The sequence below is a fragment of the Carassius auratus genome, chromosome 46 (genome assembly GCF_003368295.1).
Source record: "Carassius auratus strain Wakin chromosome 46, ASM336829v1, whole genome shotgun sequence".
Classification (NCBI taxonomy): domain Eukaryota; kingdom Metazoa; phylum Chordata; class Actinopteri; order Cypriniformes; family Cyprinidae; genus Carassius; species Carassius auratus.
In genome coordinates this window covers 5406474-5428037 of record NC_039288.1, presented here as the reverse complement: position 1 = coordinate 5428037, position 21564 = coordinate 5406474, and the positions used below count along the sequence as shown (strand labels likewise).

The 21564-nt window shown below is 35.1% G+C and overlaps 1 protein-coding gene across 1 annotated transcript in view; it reads left to right on the top strand.

Annotated features, from left to right (window-relative positions):
• Positions 1–7916: 7916 nt before the first annotated feature.
• The window catches only part of LOC113063945 (collagen and calcium-binding EGF domain-containing protein 1-like), a 44429-nt gene continuing 30781 nt past the window's right edge, over positions 7917–21564 (top strand). Inside the window, exons 1-2 of the mRNA XM_026234416.1 lie at positions 7917–8134; positions 8270–8350. Of these exons, the coding sequence (XP_026090201.1) occupies positions 8028–8134; positions 8270–8350 (188 nt within the window). The 5' untranslated portion in view covers positions 7917–8027. The remainder of the gene's footprint in view (positions 8135–8269; positions 8351–21564) is intronic.

Below are 21564 nucleotides of genomic sequence, written 5' to 3'. Positions count from 1 at the left end.
GAACGCGACTCAAAAGTTCAAGTCGGTAAAATGATCAGAACTTCCCATCACTAGTGTCTCGACTTCCCACACTTGATAAACTAAAAGTCCAAGTCCGCGACGAGCGGTTGTTCCTCTGCGGCTGCACTTCTTTGAATCGCGATTCGCGAACTTCAGTAGAGTCTATAAAATGATTGGCCATAAAATGAACCAATCACAAGACATCTTATAGGGGGGGCACCTGGGGTGGCCAATCGAATTTCAGGGGGGGCCGGTGCCCCCCCTGGCCACCACGTAGACCCGCCCCTGTATGCAAGTGTGTGTGTATGTGTGTTTATTTAAAGATATATATTTTTTTTTTTGACTGTTTTCATTGTGTAGCTTATTATATGAATATAAAGTTATATGTATGTGCGAGCTATACCCTAGCATCTGCACAGCAAGACACTATAACCCATTCTGAATACTCTAACTGCATATTATTGATGCGTTGGCATCATAATAACATTTTTGCAAGTAAATAATAAAATATAATAAAATACACACTTGATGGTATTAACATGTATGTTAAATAAAATATTCCACAACAATAAAGCAGAAGCACCGTACACCACCTCTCTTCAGCTGGTTATGCAGACTGCTGGTTTATGTGTGCTTGTTTGCATTCCCTCGGGACTGGGTGTTTGTCTGAAGCTATGTGGCACTATGGACAGCTGACAGGTGCCTGTCTGACAGTGATGGATGCTGATGCTATGACAGTCTCCATTTGCTACGACTGCACTGTGCAGTGCTCTAGCTTAGAGTACAAACTGTGGAGAGGAGAAGAGAAGCTGGCATCTGTACAGACAGACACCGTAAACAGATTATGATGGCTGCACTGCAGCTCTTGCTCTCTACTTATCCCAGAATTCCTTGCAACGTTTCCTCTCAGCTGCAATGCTTTCCAAGGCTGAATCTGAAACCGAAGGCTGCCTTGCTGCCTCGTTGCACAGATAGTCAATGACTTGCCATGCAGCGATTTTGTATGAAGGTTTTCTACCTTCTAATGCATCATATCATCATAATCTAAGATTCAAGTAAGCTTTAGATATATCTCAGTGAAAATGTAATGACTAATATGTATTTCTTTGTAGATGATAAAGTAAAAATCTTAAGGGGTCACTGAGATGTTTTAATTGTTTCAGAAAAAATTCACCAAGATTTATTTTTTATTATTATTAAAATTCAATAAAAACTGTAAAATAGTGAAATATTATTGCAATTTAAAAGAACTATTTTCTATTTGAATATATTTTAAAATGTAATTTATTCCTGTGATGCAAAGCTGAATTTTCAGGAGTAATGTGATGTTTTCAGTGTCAATTGATCCTTCAGGAATCATTCTAGTATGCTGATTTGCTGCTCAGGAAACATTTCTTGTTATAATCGAAACAGTTATCCTGCTTAATATTTAAAAAAAAAAAACATGACACATGACCCTATACATGTTAAAATACCCATCCATTTTCAAAACTGCTTGAAATCACAGGGAAACCTAAAAATGAAATGATAGATAAGGTAGAAAATTAAATCAAGGAGCTGGAAAATGGAACAGAAGGATGAATTGAGAAAGAGACATTAGTTTGGCCAAGTGTGCATCCAGGAGTCAGCATGGTGCTCCTCTGTGGTTGATGTGCCAGGCGTTGTGTAATCACCTTATGCCTGCCACAGAGAATCTTCCCTGTGCTCAGAATCTTCCCTGTGCTCACATATTCATATTTGAATATGTGATTCAAAATGTCTTTGTCCCTGAAAATGGAGAGTAAAAAAAGAAGAAAATATAAAGGGGGACAAACAAATGTGGTGTACAACATCTGCAGGCTGACCCAAGGATAAACATGCAAACTGCATATCCAGTCAAACAATAGCCCTGGTTTTGGATTACATGGTGTATACCACTAAATGAAAATAATTAGCTTGATAAATGATTGCATGCATTTTTTGGAGCTGTGGCCTAGTAGTTAGAGCACATGCTCTGATGCATTGAGCAGTGGGGCTCATTAAGACGTTCTGAATCTGAATCCAGCTTGTGGCATTTCCAGATCTAATTCTCCTTAACTCAAATCCTTATTGGAGCAAGTTTGTTCTCTTGGCAGCCATACTGACGAAACCCCCTGGCAGCTTTTTTTCTAATCATGCAAGCACAGCTTCTGCTTGAATGGGGAAGGACCACAATCTCCAAAACTGTTTGTCATGCTGTCCAGTATATACTGCATATATTAATGTTATGTTGATATATAACATTAATATATTAATGTTCCTCTATACATTTCAAAAATGGTAATTTTCTTAATCTTTACGTTTATTTCGTCAGAATTGCGAGATGTAAACCTCGTAGCTTTTCCCCCCAGAATTCTGAGTTCACATCTCGCAGTTCAGTTCAGTTTCCCCCCACCCTGCCACAGAATAAAAGATATTTAAAAAAAAAAAAATTTCATGCAGTTGTGAGTCTATAGCTCAGAATTTAGACTTTTCTTCTCAGAATTGTGTTTATATCTAATGACTTAAAAAGTAAATACAAATAATAAAATAAAAAACACAATTTGGACTGTTTTTTCGAAATATCGCAAGATATAAGCACAATTTTGAGAAAAGGATCAGAGTTGCAAGATAAACTCCATTTGTGAGCTTTAAACTTAGAACTCTGAGATCTCAGAATTGCAAGAAAAAATGTCAAAATATTGAAATCTCATATTTTTGAAAGTCAAATAAATACAGTGTTGAAGCAGTGAATCATATATTCCTCTTCTATATTTGTTATTCACATTCACACACATTGCATTGTGTGATTTTACTTCTACCCCAGGAAAATGCTTCTCTTCTTTAAGACCGGCTATGTGAGGGATGTTTGCACCTGGAGACATAATGACCCTGCTCTCTCTATTTATCTATCATCCTCTTTCCTCCTCTCTGCTGAGCCATCAAAACTGCAGAAACTTAAATGGCACAGCAGGCACCCTCCCTAGTCGTGACGCACCCCGGTATTTATAACACTGCTCATCCATTTTGTTTACGGAGGTGTGCAGCGCTATGCTGGAGTTCAAGAGACATCTAGCGGTCAACAGCGGTACTACAACTGCAGTGGATCAGCGTCTGATCAGACAGGCCTTCTGCCCGTATACCAGCATTGACAGCAATAGGAGGTAATAATAATTCGATCACACATGATAAAGTGCACATGTATGACAGGATGAACATTTTAATCCAAAATGACTTGCTGTAAGGACACAAAGACCGTACAGTGAATTAATCTTGGATCTCAGATTAGTGTCCAGGCAGGTCAAGTGAGGTTGATAATCCGACAGACTGCAAATCTCAAGGTTTTCCTTCGTTTGTGTGTGTCTTCCAGCACATGATGTGCTACATATAAATCATAGGTTTCCCCCTGGCCACTGACTGAAAGAGCCCAACACTTCATTTTCTGTTCTCAGACATTTTCACACAGATTAAAAAAAAAACAGATCTGGATTACTAATATGTCAGCTATCAATTTAAGTGAGAAAGGGAAGGAGAAAAAATAACAGTGCAGTACCCAGGATGACCTTGATTATGGACCATTTGGGTGACCCAGAGGTCAGCATGGTCAATTCTTCCTGTTTTCACGGACCAAATACACACATTGAAATGTCATTATCACAAGGAGCCGTACTTCGGATGATTCTCACTTTGCGAAAAAAAAAATGGCACTGGTCTTAAAACCAGTTAGTCAAAAAATGGTTTAGGAAAAAAAATAACATTTTAGATTCCTAAATATCAATATTTATGCCACACTTCCTATCTTAATTCGACACATTAGGTATAATATCAAAACTTCTGGTGAATATATTAGTGTGGTTATGTTGTACAAAACAACTGTAGCAAAAATATATTAAAATATTTCTTTATTAAAAAATTTGTACGATTTTGAATTCGATTTTTTAAAAACTGCCATTTGATTGTTTGTGGTTGGTACAGTTACATTAAAAAGGTTAATAGTTTGAAATTTTGTAATTTGAAATAGATTGTAACAATGTAAAAGCTGTAGCCACACTTTTTTATCAATTTAAAGCATTCTTGCTGTATAAAAATATTAACTTCTTTTTCTAAAAATTGATTGAAAGTGTTCAAAACCACTGCTTTTGACTCAAAACTTTGTAGTTACTGTGCTGTACATTGAAGCAAATCATTGTTCCTTGGAACTCAGAAACTATTTATCCATTACACAACAAAAAAAACAGACCTGTTTCATCCAAACTGCAAATATTTGCATGTACCATTGACATTACAGTTTTTCTCAGTCGCTTTGGTGCATTTTTCAAATCAGAAATGAAATTCTCAAAACTACTTGTACAACCTCCACATCATTTAGTCATTTATACACATCATAAAACCAGTTTCTCATTCTTTTGAACAAGTTGCGATTGCTTTTGTACATTCATGCAATTGATTACGCACATTTATCTGCGGTTTCCTACATTATCAGTTGCTCATGTCATGTTGCTCAAAATTTATTATATAGTTTTCTGTGCATCAGTCTTACCGCTCAAAACATCTAGTCTTTAGTTCATCGTATAAGTCATTAAATGCAAAATGGTTAATCTAGTTGTCATAAACTGCCAAGCACACTTTTTATTTTTATTTTTAAACATTATTATTAGACTTTTGTCAATTTGGCATGAATTGTGCAAGTGAATCTTGACTAATGAAGAAAATGTAGATGATATGATAAACCATTTCTCTGAAATAGCTCAAAGGTTCATCTCATGAATCTTCAGTAGGAAAGCTTACTGTGCTGTAGACAGAGGACAACACAAAAGTTACAATTTCTAACAACTGACTTATTTTCATCTTTGTGTCCACATTTCTTTTTCCTTTTCTATATCACAATGACATTGTAAAGGTTGTTGTTGTTGTTGTTGTTGTTTTTTTTTTTTTTTTTTTTTTTGGTCAGACTACTGTAAAAGTGTAACTGTGAATTCTATCCAGTCTCTTTCAGTCAATATCCCACATACAGTAATGTGTAAATGTGTACGTTTGAAATGGATATATAAGCATATGGCATACTGTTCAATACAGAGGTTTACATCAGAACATCCCTCCAGAGTACAGTTATATTGACAACATGACTAAGCGATTTGACTGTCTTATCAATAAACTATGACACAAGGACGTGTCATTCTGATGGCACTGATATGTTCATTGACACAGATATTTATTTTTGAGAGATGAACTTAGGATTTTGAGCAAGAGACTGGCTTTTGCAGGTAATCCATGGTGTTTTGCTATTTGTACGAGTTGTTTTGAGAATTGCACTTACTGTTTTGCAAATCTCAAGAATGATTCGAGAAATGTACCAAAGCGACTGAGAAAAACTGCAAATGTGCACATTTTCCAGCTTTTACAGTGCTCAGGCTGACCTATTTCCTATGCCTTAATTAAAAACAAAACTTGCATTCTCATTAGCATAATTTTGAATTTGTCTGACTCATAATACTGTCAAAGCAGTTCTTAATTTTTATGCAAATGAGACCACCCTTACGAAGCACAGGAATTGCTAAACTGATATCTTATTGCTAATGCAGTCCTGTTACACTGGATAAAACTCGTAGTTAAACATTAAAAACAAATCGCTCATAGCTGTTTGATTAGGAGGAATATTCTTAAAAGAGCAGGTGTTCTATGTTTGAAAACTCTGTTCATTTGCTCTGTTTACTTGTTCTGTTCGGTTTTGGGGTGTTCGAATAGCATAGCATGAATTATGCAACCACCTGAGACAGAAATACTGCATGAAAACAGCTGGACAGATTTTGAAAACAAATGCCTGGTCAATGAAATTTTAAATGTTGTTTCCACAATCATGCTGTGATAAGAAAACATGATTAAGGAGAGTTTTTGTGCAAATAATAGGTATCATTTTGATCTTAAAAGGATTGTAGAGTAATTTATTCACATTCAGCCATAGTTCTTTTTTATAAGATCGAAAAAAAAGAGTGAACTTTTAATACTTGTCTTAAAGGAACACTCCACTTTTTTAAAAAAAAAAGTAGGCTCATTTTTCAACTCCCCTGTTGAGTTTTACCATTTTCAAATCCATTCAGCCAATCTCTGGGTCTGACGGTAGCACTTCAGCTTTAGCTTAATAGACCGTAAGCATCTCGCTCAAAAATGACCAAAGACTTTCTATATTTTTCTCTTCTGTAGTTACATCATGTACTAAGACCGACAGAAATGAAAAGATGTGATCTTTCTTGTCCGATATGGCTAGGAACTATACTTTCATTCCGGCGTAATAATCAAGGAACTTTGCTGCCATACCGTGGGTAACTCTTTGGTCATTTCGGAGTTGGAAAATAAGCCTATTTCCAAAAAAAGTGAAGTGTTCCTTTAAAGTCTCCATAGATAATGGCTCTGATGACGTCAACCATGTGTCTTAAATCATCTGTTGCTTGGATTGCAATGGAAGTGTGAAAAGAAAAAGACAAGGAGGGTTTATTACTACAAAAAAAAAAAAAAAAAAAAAACAAGGCACGAAAGTAATCTCAGCCAAGATTCATCAGCAGCATCATGCAAACAGCTCCATGGAAGCACGTCCTTTTGAAGGCAGATCATTTATCTGGGCTTTCAAGCACTTGAGATCAACACTGTCTGTATATTTGGAGTTGCTTACTCATGAGACATGGGAGATTAGTCATCAGAAAGGTTTGCTGGCTAGAACATCTTAATTTATTGCTCATCAGATGGTTGGGTTTGGAGATCATGTATTGTGAGGACTACAAACAAGAAACAGCTGCTGTTTGTTAGCCACTAGGGGGCGAAACTTTCAATAAGTCTCTTGAGTTCATTAGAGGCCAAAAACTAAAATTCAGGAGAAAGTTCAGGATATCAATAGCACTAGCATTTAAATAACTTTAAGTTTCAACACAATATAAGTCCCCTTGCCTTGAGGGATACTTGGGTACCTAAACAGCTTACATATTCAGAAGTCAAGGATGAATATTTGGAACAAAACAAGGATTCAGATTGCCAACACTGTCTCATTTACTTAGTTTAACCTTAGAGAGCAATCAATGTTGAGCTTTAAATCAAGTGATTGCAGGGTATTTATTTTGTTTTATAATTTAATCATTTTATATTTACTTTTTCACATATATAAAAAATAATAATTTTATTAGGATAGGTTAAATGTCAACTACTTTGTCAACTATCTTTGACAGCCTTTGTGCTAGAATTTTTCAAATTATTTTAGTATTATTATACATGTAATTTTTATTATAATTCATTGAGAGACATATGCTTGTTTAACATATTAGCACACACTCACACACACACACACACACACACACACACATATATATATATATATATATATATATATATATATATATATATATATATACAACCTCACACATACATATTTGATCTGTGTCCTTAAGAAGTTATAAAATAAATAAATACTCATGCATGTACTGTACAATAAGTAAATATGTATGTACAATGTAAAAAAAAAAAAAAAAAAAAAAAAACAGATTACTGGAGCATGTTTTACAAAAATATTCTATTTCAGTTTTTTCTTCAAAATTTTTCCTGTAATTCAATGTGTAAATTGCTGTTTCTTTATCATTTCTGTTTGAAAATTATTTCTACACCTTTTTTTTTTTAGCACGGATATATGCATACATTTATATATTACTGTGCACTTATATAGTTTATTTTACGTAGCCTATTATAATAATAGTATTTAATATTAATATTAAATAATATTTATCTAAAATCCCACATCATAAGGATTCCTCCACAATAATGTTTTTAATGTTAGGCTACCTGTTGCAGTTATTAAATATTAAATTCATAACTTGCTTTTCTGAACCTATGGAAGTTTATCAAGTGGGAGGGGCCGCTGGGAATCTGCGCGTGGAGCTTCGCAGGAGGTAACCAATCAATACTCTCTCAATTCCTCAAAGAAACGCTGAACTCCAAGACGCCGAGTTTAAACGGAGGAGTATCTTTTTTAGCACCTCAGAGTGTCTGAAATGAGCTACACGGGCAGAGGAAATCCTCTCAGACTTGCTGTGGTGGTGATACTGTTCTCCTCGGGAACGCCGTGGACTTTCCGAGAGGAGAAGGAGGATGTGGACAGGTAAAGTGTCCGTGCAGTGCGCGTGCTGTCAGCTCGCGCTTTACACGACTTCAGAAGACTGAAAGTTTAATTCTTACGCATGAGGCAGATTTGTTTACGTGAAAAGAAACAGCTGACGGCTCCTTTGTCTTACAGAGAAGTGTGTTCAGAGAACAAAATCGCAACGACGAAATACCCGTGCGTAAAATCCACAGGAGAGGTGACCACATGCTACAGGTAAGGGACTGTTTACTTCTCCTTCTTAGCATTGTGTAGGTTCTTGTGCGTGGTTATGTATATATGTTGTCTCTTCTAATGTATGTACGTAATGTGAACATTTTGTATTTATTGAAGCGGGCTGAATTCCCATATGGGACAAACAAAGTGTCCTGTTTGTCTATCTTATGTCTATCATGATTATTTTACATTTTTATGCGATGTTTTGCCCGAAGTTTTTCGGAAAATTATTTTGCAGGTAAGCTGCTAAGAAATATGGTTAGTTGTTTTATGATTTGAGTTTGAAATGGTACCACTGACTTTATTTTTGAAGGCAGCCCGTTTTTTATGTACCATGGTATTCTACATCACTAGCAATACACACACAGACTAGCTGTGCTTTATGCAATTCTGATGTGGCAATGGAGGAACGAAAGAAAATGAGTGCCAAATTTTTAAATTGTAAATGATTGATTTGTTGACTCAGTCATCATGATATATACGTGACATATATATGACATTCATATTTTTATGTAGATTATCATTTTATCAGATTATCATTTGATTAATTTTCCTTGAGAGTGCTGTTTATGTTCCCATTGTGTTAAGTGCATGGGCATGTAAAATAATCCTGTGTTCATTATGATGCTGGAACTTTAAGCTGGCTCCCGATGCAAAGCAGACCTAGACTCCTCAGCTTTACCGTGGTAACTTGACTTGTCCTCAATACCATCTGACTTTCCTATGTTTAACACAAAACGAGAAGTTTTTATGAATGTACTTGCCATCCAAGTTAACAAGGATACGGGTTGAGTCACTGGACTCCTTTTTTGTTTCAACATTTCTCTTTTTGTCCATGGAAGACCGTTTTCATTTTAGGAATGAATTTTATTTTTATTTTATGTAGGACAGAATTAAGATTAATTCTATTAGATTAAGGAATTTTTCTCTGTTTTGCATTATTTCTTAGTTGTCACCCTTTCGTGCATTTCATTCCACCCTCGTGCTGGAAGTCGCAAGTTAAAGCACAAGCTACTACAGGATTTTTATTTCAGCAGGCGTTGATGTGCGATGCTTTGAAAGACTTGCCAAAATTGCTGTTAAGCCTGTCCTTGTAAATTCTTGGCGTGTGTGGTGCACCAACACTGGTGACCTGTGGAGTCCCTGAGTCTCTCAAGCGTGCATGGAGAGTATTTGCACACTGGGTCTCATGTGAGCAGGCTTGCCATTATTTGCTCATTTGCAGATCACTAAAATGACGCAGATTTGATATGAGCTCATTGTAAATTAACAGGCGCAGTTAAGCCACCACACCTCTTTTCGTTTGTGGCTTGGCAGCTCTCAAACTCATGATGTGATGAGGAAATATTTGTCTGTGATTTGTTTAGTTGATGCTTCTGATCTGATCTGATGATCTGTGCATCTGTTCTTGTGCTAGAAACCTGCCTGTAAGCCAGGGTTTGTCTCTTGAATAATATATCATAATGTCAAACAGAGGAGAACTTTCATGCATCACAATGTGACATTTTCTTGCAAAACTGGCCAAGGATGTAGCGCTAAATTCTTCTGCCTTTGATCGAGTGTTCATTTTATAGCTCTTATTGGCTTAAAATATTGGCAGAAAATATCTATGAATGTGGCTAATGGATAACTTTTGTATCCGAAAAAGGGCAGTCAGTTGTTGCAATTTTTTTTATCAAATTAATTGCAATCCTTTATGAAAACAACCCACAATTTTTCAATGTTTTATTTTATTTTAATATTTTATTTATAAGTTAATATAATTTAATAAAATAACTTTAAAAAAGGAAAGAAGTATATTCTGAAAGTCTGCTTTGCAGTTGTTGATACTATGCCATAGAATTTATTTATAGGTCTTTATTTTAAATGAACTTACCATTAGTACTGTGGTTTGGATTAATAGATGTATTGTTTCCCAGAACATACTGAAGGTGTTTCTGGAGAACTTGGTTCTTGGTTGTCCTTCCAAATATTTCTGGTGGTTTCAGGCCTGTTTCTACACTCTTGAAGCATTCCAGGCCAAAAGGCAAAGGGAATCAAACATACAAAGGCCATTTCATATAAACCTCACGTTTGTTTTCCTCTCACTAACTCCTCTAGGACTGAAAACCAGCCATGATCTTAAACATGAAGTTCATCTGACCACAAGCACTTGTTCTTCGCCAGAAGAAAGCTTTTTTATTATTGTCTGAAGCTTTACAAAAACTGGGAAGTCTCTAGAGTCCAGTCGTATGTCTTTCTTGTCCCTCTAGTTCATCTTTAATGTCCACTGGTATCAAGGGAGTTTATTTCCAGAAGTGTCTATTAAAAGAAACGAGATCAAATTGGGTTTTTCAACCCAGACATGTCTTAAAGCTCCTTTGAGCAAATGCAGATGTGTCTGGCATAAGCACGGTAAACTGAAACCTGTAGCATGGCTTCACAAGGGTGCTGGTTACCTACCACTGAACAGCTCCAGGATTGATTGTTGAAGTACTATGAGATGTGGGACTTAAAGCTGGAGGACAAAGGTTTTCCAAAATACTTCTATCATCTCTTCTAACCGAAAATTCATTGTATGGACAAACAGTAGCCCGATAACATACTCTGTGGAATAACCAGAAGTTGAAATTCATAGTTATGATAAAACATTGTTCTTCAGTGTGTCTTCAGTTTTTTTTTTGCTTCAAATGTCTCACCATGAGGCAAGGATTTCCTTTGTTTTCCTTTATTCGGAGGACTGTACTCTGGAGAAAATAATTGAAGCTGACTCTGAAGAAAACTCTGACTTTGCAAGATGTTCAGATAAATTATCAGATAAGAAAATCATAATTACCTTTTTTGATTTTCTTTAAATCCATTGTGGGGAAAACATTTGAATTGTCAGATGTAAATCCTGAGGGAAAAAGCCAGAATTGAAAGATTATAGCTTGCATTGCGAGACGTAAACTCACAATAGCAATTTAAAAAAGTTAGAATTGTGCAAGGCTATTTGCAGTTGTGTTTGGATTTTTAAAAATCCATAACTTTTAATTGATTTAGACTTTGCCAGTGTTCATATTTAATCAGAAACCGTTTACCTAAACTATTTTTATGAGCTTGAACCCTGTCTTCTAGATTAACACTTACGAAATGTGGAACAAATTTTATTTAAAGGCAACACATGCGCAGCCTGAAGATGTAATATGTCTGCTACTTAATTGCAAAAATATTTAAGCATGATTTATTTCCAATGATATTTCATGAAGGGTTTGTCCGATCTTTTCATATTCAATAGACACAAGCTGGAAGTAATTGATGCAAATCACTCTCAGAGCATCTGCCCTTCAGGATTCCAGTACATTTAATTTTATGACTTAAGCAGAAATATTATGCATTTTTATATTGATTAATGCCCTCCTTGGTTAAGCTGACCAGATGGTTTGAATCAGTGAAAGTCTTCATCAATCAGCTCAAAGTGCTCATCAGGCCAAATGCTGTCAAACAAACGTTTTGACCACCAGCTCGTGAAATTCCAGGGAATTGGTTCTTGGCATTGTTGACCCATGAAACGAAAAGGATGATTTTACTGTAACAGGAAATCTTTTGCATTGTTCTCTGTTGTGTCTTTACGATGACTGTGGGAATCAATGGCAGTAGATCAAACAGTGGTCAGTGTCTTTTGTTTGTTGTATTGTTTTTTTGAATATCGTACAAATTCCTTCTTGTTTCCTCATACAAAGCTCTGGTTATAGTCTCAGTAATATGGGGTGTTTTATAGCCACAATTATTTCAAGCAGGGGCTGCGATTCCATCTGAATGTGTATGTTTTTAAAGCACAAGTGAGTCATGAGTTCTGTAGATGCTTGAATCAAATGGACCACTGACCACCAAGTCAACACCACTAAATCTGATTTATAAGCTTTTTAACCGGCCGCTATTTATGACAGAGATGACCCTCATTGTCCTCTCCAAAAACCAAAAAAGTTAATGAATGTCCACTGAAGAATATTTTTAGCCAGCTCAGAACGTGCTAGATCGAGTGACTGATTCCAGTTGGGACACAGCCAAAGTTTATTTGGGATCAGTTGAGCCAAGCTAGTCAAAGCATGGAGAAAACTGAATGTGTTACCCAACAGCCTCTGGAATTTACACAAGTCCCTGATGGATTCTGTGATAATTCTGATGAAAGTAGTGGCAGTGGGAAAAGGCATTTGTTTTCTAGGACTTTCCTTTTATATTTTTCTCTCTTTGTTTTCCACATCTTGTCATGGATTCCGTTTCTTTCAAACGCAGGTCTGGTTGGTGATGCTGTGTTTCTGTGTGTACACAGCTGTAAGCTATAAATTCAGATGTGTTTGTGAACTTTCTTCAAAATATCAGTCTTGAAGAAATCATCCAAGGTGAAAATTGTAATGCCCTATTGACAACTAAACAAATTACGTCAACTTCAGACATATTTGCTCATGTGATTTTATGACTATAATGAAATGTTATGATATTGATCTGTAAAGTAGATCAAAAAAATCATATAAATTGCTATGAATGGCTCCAAAATTAGCTTGGAGGGAAACTGAATGGCTTAATAAACAGCTACTCGATAATAATATACATACCAGTGATGCCCATCCCTCTCTCTTATGTTCACTTAATTTCCAGACAGCAGGTTTACGTAATTTTGCTATTAATTGCCAAATTCTTGCTGTAATTAAGCAATGGTGGTCTTGTCTCACTAGTCAAAATAATAAAGATTCATGGTTAGGCCAGTAATGGTTTGCTCACGCAATTAGAAGGTCAAAGGGCAACAACCTGAATAATTGGGGTCTGATGTAGTGAATTAAGTAAACCCTGTTGCTGTCTATCCAGTTCCATTTACCTAATTTATTTGTTTATAAAAACCTAATGTTTTGAACTCAAATACAATAATATTGTGTATTATTATTATTGCAATTTAAAATGATCGATTTCTATTTTAATATTTTCTAAAAAGTAATTTTATTCCTTTGGGGAATCTTCTGAATTTTCAGTAGCCATTAGTCTGTTTAATATTTTTGTAGTAACTGTGATAATTTTTTTTCTTTGATAATAAGACAACAGAATTAATTTGACATTAAAAAAATATTTTGTAACATTATAAATGTATTTACTGCTTTTGATCATTGAAATCCCATGACCAGTCAGCTACTATTCCCTTTATATTAGTAACACAATAGTTATATGCTTTTGATTGTGGAGTAAATTGATATAAGTGATTATACACTAGTTTCAAGTGTATTTTACCTATCCCAAATATATCTCAATCTCTGATGTCCACAGCACTTAAGTCACAGTTCACTTATGTACTTAGTGAAGAGAACAAGTGCAACTGAAGTCATGTAATACATAACTAATTGTCTAGTCATGGAGCACCTACTTATGACACTGTTTACAAGCACTTTTCTTGTTTTGGGATGAGTTGCATGTATAACTGGTGAATCTCAACCCCCAGAGACATTGCCAGTTGGCAGAGCCTTCCCTGCTTAGGTTCTGCCAGTCATTGAGAATAAATAAGTAAATGCCTCAGCTCATTGAGAAACCTCTCGGCTAAGTGAATGTAAAATGTATCTCTCTCCATCTAGACATCAGACAGACTTGGGAATCTTGTCATTTAAGGACCATTTTTTCCAGTCGTTGACTGAAAATGAAGACTTATTTTTGGCACCATCTGAGAGAACAGTTGAGCAAGAGGGAGTCTGTAGTGCTGTTTGGGATATCTTGGCAGGCGTTCGGGGGAGAGGACGTGTTGTTTTTGTTGTGTTGCATTCCTCAGTGATGTATGAATTGCCTTGGATCTCTGGTCTTGATCTCGTTCTCGTTTGCTGATGGTGCATCACTATTTCCTGCTATCCTTCCCAAAGTTATCACACCTCTGTTTTTATCGTCATTTAAAGAAGGGACGGTGGGGTCTTTGACGTCTCTGGTTCTTAGACTTTTGCATTTTGTTTGTATTTTTAGTAAAGTGTGGCAGTCTGCTGGAATTTTGTAACTTGTTTGCTGTGTTATTGTTGCATTTGTCACAGGTGGCGTAGAGAGGCCATGTTTTCTACCACACACAGCTGTGTGCTCTACCCTTTTGCTTTTGTGTGGTTCACTGTCTGTTCCAGTGAAATCACAAATCAAAATGCAAACAAATGTGTTCCCATTGCTGATATACATCTACTGTGGTACAGCTGCAATTTTGGCTTATTAAAATCTAAAATAGTTTTAGGGCAGGTTGGAACTCTAAATGTCTTGCATTATGTCTTGTAAGTCAATGGCTACCAGCCACTGTTAGGTTACCAACATTCTTCAAAAAATCTTCTTTTGTTTCCCAAACAAGAAAGAAACTCATACATGTGGTTTGGGTGAACTATCCTTTAAATATTCATGAGCTAATTCTTTATCAGAGCTAGCACTGTCTGTACCCTACCACATAACACACAAGAGAAACAATGTAGCATCAGTCTTAAATGCAGAAGTCTTTAATGAAATTTTAATGTAATCCATGATGATTTCCATCTTGACAGGGTTTTTGAACCACCTGTAAGCTATTGCATTGGGTGTAGATTAGGGCTGAAACAATTCCTCGAGTAACTCGATTACAAAAAATTATCGAGGCAAATTCCTCTGCCTCAAAGCCTCTTTTAATTTATTTTAAATCTAACGTCAGGTTCGTTCGCAATTTATTTTTTTAATGTGACAACGCGTTTACGTCACCCACAAAACGGAAGGAGACACAAGCGCTGAGTCCGAAGTCTCATACTGCAAGGAGTCAGCAGTGTTTTTATTTTTCAGGGCGCAGGCAAACGTAAAGAGAACGTCGTGGCATGTGTCCATTGCAAGATAGAGCTGGCATACCACAACTAGGGCCCTATGATTTCTGTGATGCAGGAAACGCGGAGGGAATCGCGGAATCCAGTCATAAAAACTGAATTTACAGTGTAACGCGGAATGGCATGGAATTTGCTAAATTTTGAATTAATCAAAAATAGATCATTGCGCTTACATCAAATCACTATATGGAGTAATATCTGTAAATATTAAGCCAGTACAATCTGTTTAAATAAGAATCCTGCATGTTCTGCGTGTCTCTGTTAATGAATGGAGCAGAAACACATCTTCCTTTATCACACACACTGAAGCGTGTGAGGAAAAAAAGGAAACTTAGTTCTTCACTTTAAGAGACCCAGGAGTCTTATTTTATCTTGCATAATTAATATTGCACTTTAATTAAGCAAAAACGCATTTTATCCGATTAATCGATGGAATTTTTGGTAGAATACTCGATTACTAAAATATTCGATAGCTACAGTCCTAGTGTAGATTGATATCTGCCTGCGATGAATGTGGGTTTCTTATTGTTCTCATGTCAGTCATTTTGAGAACAATTTAGAGCAGATGCAGTTAACTAAAACACTTTGTCACCATAGCAACTTGACGTTTATGTTAGAGGTCTTCAGCTGTATGTAAATGATGGCCAATCAAAAGAGAAGGAAACTGTTAATAAACTTTTTGTTCTATGATAAAAACATTGCATAAGCTGCGGATTGTGAAACCATATGTTGCAGCTTGCTTTCTGCATGAACTTATTTTCCTTGCACTTTCAAGGCTGTAAAGATTCTAAGTACCTTTTGACAGAGCTGTAAATAAGTGACATTTTCCTTGTCATTTATTTTGGATGGTCTTCAATAATTTCTCCATTGTTTTGAGAAACAGAAAAATTATATAGTCTTTCTCTCCCCAAAGCCATTTTTATTGAGTTAACCATGTTAACAAAGCACGTTGTTAAAGTTATGAAGGATAGGAAGATATAATTTGCTTTTATCTAGAAATATCTACTGGATTTATTGACACATTGTAAATTAAAAACTACATTTCTGCATAACACATTCTTTGCCATGTTATTCAGCTCATTTCAGATGATGTCAAGCAGTGATTATTTGAGACACTGAGGCATTGACTGATGTCCTCTAAATTTAATTACTTGTGTTTTCCAACTAGAAAGAGCCTGAGGCAAAGCCAGTGTGAACAGTTTTGCGATTAGAGAGTTTGGAAGAATATAACATTTGAAGGGTGGCTCTAAACAAACCCAAATTAATGGGTTTAATATTCAATGTATAGAGCGGTCTTAAATCTCAACCAGCGGATAGTGCTGGCTTTCTTCCTAGGCTCATGATATGTAACGGAGTACACTGGTATAGGAGTATCACAGCAGGATATCTTGTGATATGCCAGAGCATTGGCAAATAAGCGCTATAAATGTCATGTATATCTGTTAAGTCTCATATATCACCATGAGCATGCTTGGTGAGAATTCTTCTCGTTCTCAGAGGCAGCCATAAACCAAAGCTATAGGCAGTCTTTATTTTATTTGCACTATTATACCGTTGCGTGACTTTTTGTAATAAACCAGTTCTGAGTTCAATATGAAATTATTTGATTCAGTTCATTTCACTTCTTTGTGTTTGTGGATTCCTCAGTGTGTACTAAAGGGAAAAAATGACGTTTTTATAGGCCTAGGTACTGTGTTTTATGCCACGTTTGGAAGTTTGTGGTATTTATAGATGTATTCATGCAACAATCTAAGCAAGATGTGCAGTTTCCTGTTCATTTTCCTGATGTCCTTCTGGTCTCACCAGGTCAAGTGAACTTGCATTTTACTTTTACATAATGCATTAAATATTTAGTTCTGTTGTTTATTAGTACAAAGGACTCAATACAATTTTTGGATGGCTTTGAATTGCTTTTTTGTCTTGAAAGCTCTGTGTGGATTGCCCTTTCCTGATTGTCTCTGTGTATTACTGCCAAGCTTTAAGAATCGTTCCTCTTTGTGGCATTATGTGCCAGGGCAATGCACTATGCCACTGAAGTGAATTACAGTAAAATGTCATTCTGTTAGATTGTAATTCATTTGTGAAGTGCTCTCTGCAAGGTTCATAAATCATTCTATGAAACCACAAGCCTTTTGTGTCCCTTAGTGGTGTGTAAATATGACACATATTCTATAGAGTTTTAAGTTAATTATAGGCCTTTTGTAAATGCAAATATAATTCTACGAATATAATTTATATTCATATAAATAAAATTTAAACAAATAAATAAATATTTGTTTATTTGATGAAAGTAACTGGAAGGACAAGTAAGATTATCACTTTAACTGATTTTATATTTTACATTTATCAGAATTGATTGATTTACATGGTCAACCTTGTTACGGCAGTTTTAGAAATATCTAAAACTGTCAATCATGTTACTTTTCTTAAGGTAGATCAACCCAGTTTACAGTACTGAAATCCTGGCACACATTCAAATGATGAACTATTTTATTTGGACACAAATGCAGAACAAGCAAAATGATGAGTAATAATTAAAATTAGTCAAACCATTATCTATTTTAATGCTGAACATGGTCCAGAGTTGGATTTTACTTTCAGTTTTTCATTTACTAGTTGCATTTCTTTTGGTGATGAGAATTATCCTAAAAATTGAAAGATTGTCAACAAATATAATCTTTTTTTTTTCTTTTCTTTTCTGATTTGATATTGTTCATTACATTGAATGTAGCCTAGTTGCCATAGTTAAATTTGTTTGCGACGGTTGTTTTATCAAATTGATAGTAATGAACTTTGTGATCCTTGTTAAGTGCTCCCGTTCCCCTTGGTTTCTTCTTCAGCGATCAGGTTTCAGTACTACAAAAACTACCAACATAGAATAACTCAAAATAAAACAGACCTTTATCCAAATTTAGGCTTGGATAATTATCTCTCTTTGCATCTTTGTTTTGGGGCTATGATTATTTTTATTTTTTCAAGAATTTAGAATCTACCTACCTAGAATTTATATTAATAATGTTTCATGTTTGCTTTGATAATGGCAGACATCACATGTGATGAGCTGTGTATAATTAAAGATGAAGTAATCTGACACAAAATCTGTGCAAATGGGTGTTAGCATTATTTTATTTTGTGACAGACTTACAGTATTACTAGCTGTCCAGACCTGTTAGTTGGGCACTGAGACGTCTTGTAATTCATGTGTTTTAGCAATCAGGTCAAATAGAATGTGACTGAGCATGTTGGTAGCTAAACAATAATGTTGACATACTTGCCAAAAAATGTAAGAGTTTGATCCATGTCTCTCTTTGCTGTGGATTAGCCTCAAGGTTTTGGCTTGGCGGAGGTCCACTCATCCTATCTGCATGTTTGCAGCAAAGTTCCAAGCTTCTGTCAATTATGGGTGAAGTCTTAGGTTGTTTTTTTTATTGCTCATTATTTGCTGTTATGAATGGCATATGTTTCTATAAACTAGTTTAATTTGCATAATGCTTTGATAAGTTTGTTTGTTCATGTTCAGCTCACTTGTAAAAGTGTGACAGAATCATCCTGTTTTACCAAACATTTGTGCACCGCTTGGAAAAGCTATACTTCCAACTTAGTAAAAATAGTGATTAATTACTTGGCAGCTTCTTCATTGTGTATGTTGCACAGAGCTTTGTGTGTTAATTAACCATTTACCTGAAAATCACTTTGTTTGTGAGTTGTAAACAGATCTTTAGCATATAATTGATGTTTTTTTCTTTTATTTTTCAAGTTTTATTAGCGAGTGTACAGGAAATGAGAGGAAGAAGGAAAGAATGGGACCATGCAGGCAATGTGATCGGAATAGTAATCAGGGCATTGTGTATAAAATCTGGTGAATATTTCATATTAAAAACTAACTCAAGATCTTACTGTAGGTTCATAGAATAAGTATTGTTTAAAGTGTTTATTTGTTGTTTTTTTTGTTGTTGTTTTTTTTAAAGAAATATTTTCACCAAGGCTGCACTTATTTGATAATTTCTCCAGGTTTCAGTGCCACATCATCCTTCAGAAATCATTGTAATGATGATTTTGTGCTCGAAAAATATATTATTATTATTATTATTATTATTATTATAAATGTTGATAACAGTTGTGCTTCTCAGTATTCTTGTGGAAATATTTTTTTTCATGATGCTTTGAATAAAATTTTTCAAAAGAACAGTGTTTATTTAACATAAATATTATGTAAACTTACATCTTTACTGTCACTTTTGAGGAGTTTACAAATACAAACTCTTGAATGGAAGTGTGCTTAGTTTAATGTTTTAAATGCTATCTATAATGCTTTTATATTAAAAGAATAGCAAAAAGAATATGCAATTGTTGCATAGAAATATCTATGAATACTAATTTAATAAGACTGTATTTTGAATTTTTGACTGGTAAATTGTTATGCATTTGATCTCCACAGCTCAATGTAAGAGCACATGTATTAACCTTTTCACCATGACTCATGTCACATTTGACCTTGTTAGGACAACAGACCCCCGTGTGAGAATGAGTTTAGTCATCACTGAAAATAGCCTGCGCTCTAACTGTTTCAGTCCCTGCAGTACTGACGAACTCTTAGCTCTTTCCAAATGCATGAAAAATAGTGCTGTCACTCTGTCTTTGTCACACACTCAAGTAGCTAAGACCAAAATCTTATTTGACGATATGATATCATGATATATATCTTGATGTAGTTATTTTTTCTTTTAATATGCTTTTTTTATGATATAAGGATATTTGATACCATAGAATTTTCATAATCTTTGTCACCATTGTTGATATCAGACTAATACAAGAAAATAATAATTATATAAAAAAAAGTCTGTGATGAAATAAGAACAAGAAATTAATAACAAGCAATAGGACAAAAGCTATAAGAAATGCATTAGTCTTCACTGTGTAAGTTCTATCTATCTATCTATACATACGCATAATTATTAGCATTATCATTTATTTATTTAATTTCTTCTTCTTCTTCTTCTTCTTCTTCTTCTTCTTCTTCTTTAGTCAAGAGCAGTGGGAGAGTTTCTCTCACTGTTGTTTATATGAATGGCAGAAAGGACGAATATTGGACAGCTTCCCCTTTAAGACAGAAGTCCGGAGCCAATCTACTGTTACATATGCGCGTTCTCTCGCAACTGTTTACATTCCTTTAAGACCTAAATGACTGTGTTTATGAGGATACTTGCATTTGAACGCATATAAGTGTTTATTCAATCATTCAAAGCCAATAAAGCGTCAAAAATGCTCACAGGCTCTATTAGCAGCTGATGCACGGCTTAAACACAGACAGCGTGCACATATAGCTCAGTTGTTTGTTTCAACGGCCTAAAATCAGTTGTTTTAAACTGCAGTGCTTGCAAACATTACGTTTTGTGACCACGCACACAGCAATGTGACGCGAGCGCGCGTGCATCCTCGTGTAATGCATGTTCATTCAAATTATGAAAAAGTATTGCCGTAAACAATGTATTTTGTGGCACCACAAAATAAACGATAAGAGCATAACATGAAACAATAGACTTGTCATTCCATCCATCCAATATATATTGTGATATCGCCCAGCCTTACACTCAAGCATAATTTTGACAATATTCATTTGCGCCTGCCATGGTTTCAGGGGGGTAATGTGTTGTTTAATAGGTGCCAGTAGTTTGAATGCAGACTACTGAGGATTTGGCTTCCTAAAGAGAAACAGATGTTAGCATTGGCCTGAATTAAAGCAGGATGGTCGAGACACAGGTTGATGATGTATAGGGCTTTGTACTGTGTCAACATGGGGTGTGTGTGTGTGTGTGTACACCCATGCCTTTAACCTGTTAAGTGTGTTCAAATGGAATTACTACTATGGGCCTAAATTAATGATTATTTACAGGGGGAATACAAGAGCGGCACTACATTTTGCATCAACATGACCCGTGTGTATACTCTGGGTGTACAAATGTGGTTTCCATACTTGAATTAGAAGCATTAAAATGTAAAACTTGAGCTGTAAAAATTCTGTGTATTATTATTATTATTATTATTATTATTATTATGCTGTACAGTATGGATGGTATTATTAATTTTCCACCATATTGTTGTGGAACTGACCTTTCTTTATAAACTCTAAACATTCTAAGCGAAAATTTGCAAATAAGTGTTTTTTGTATCATTAATTTTGAGTTGGTGTAGAAACAAATTTTACTCAGAAATTCCTAAGATTTCACAAATAATTGCAAAGAAATTGCTAATAACACTAAGTTAAGTGTTACATTTTGAAGTACTGTAGACAGACTGAAATAGTATTTTCTATTCTGATTTGTATTCTTCCAAAAAAAAAATGTTTTTATAGTAGCTGTAGTTTTATTTATTTTGTACCTTTTAAAACTAAATTTTCCTTTAAAA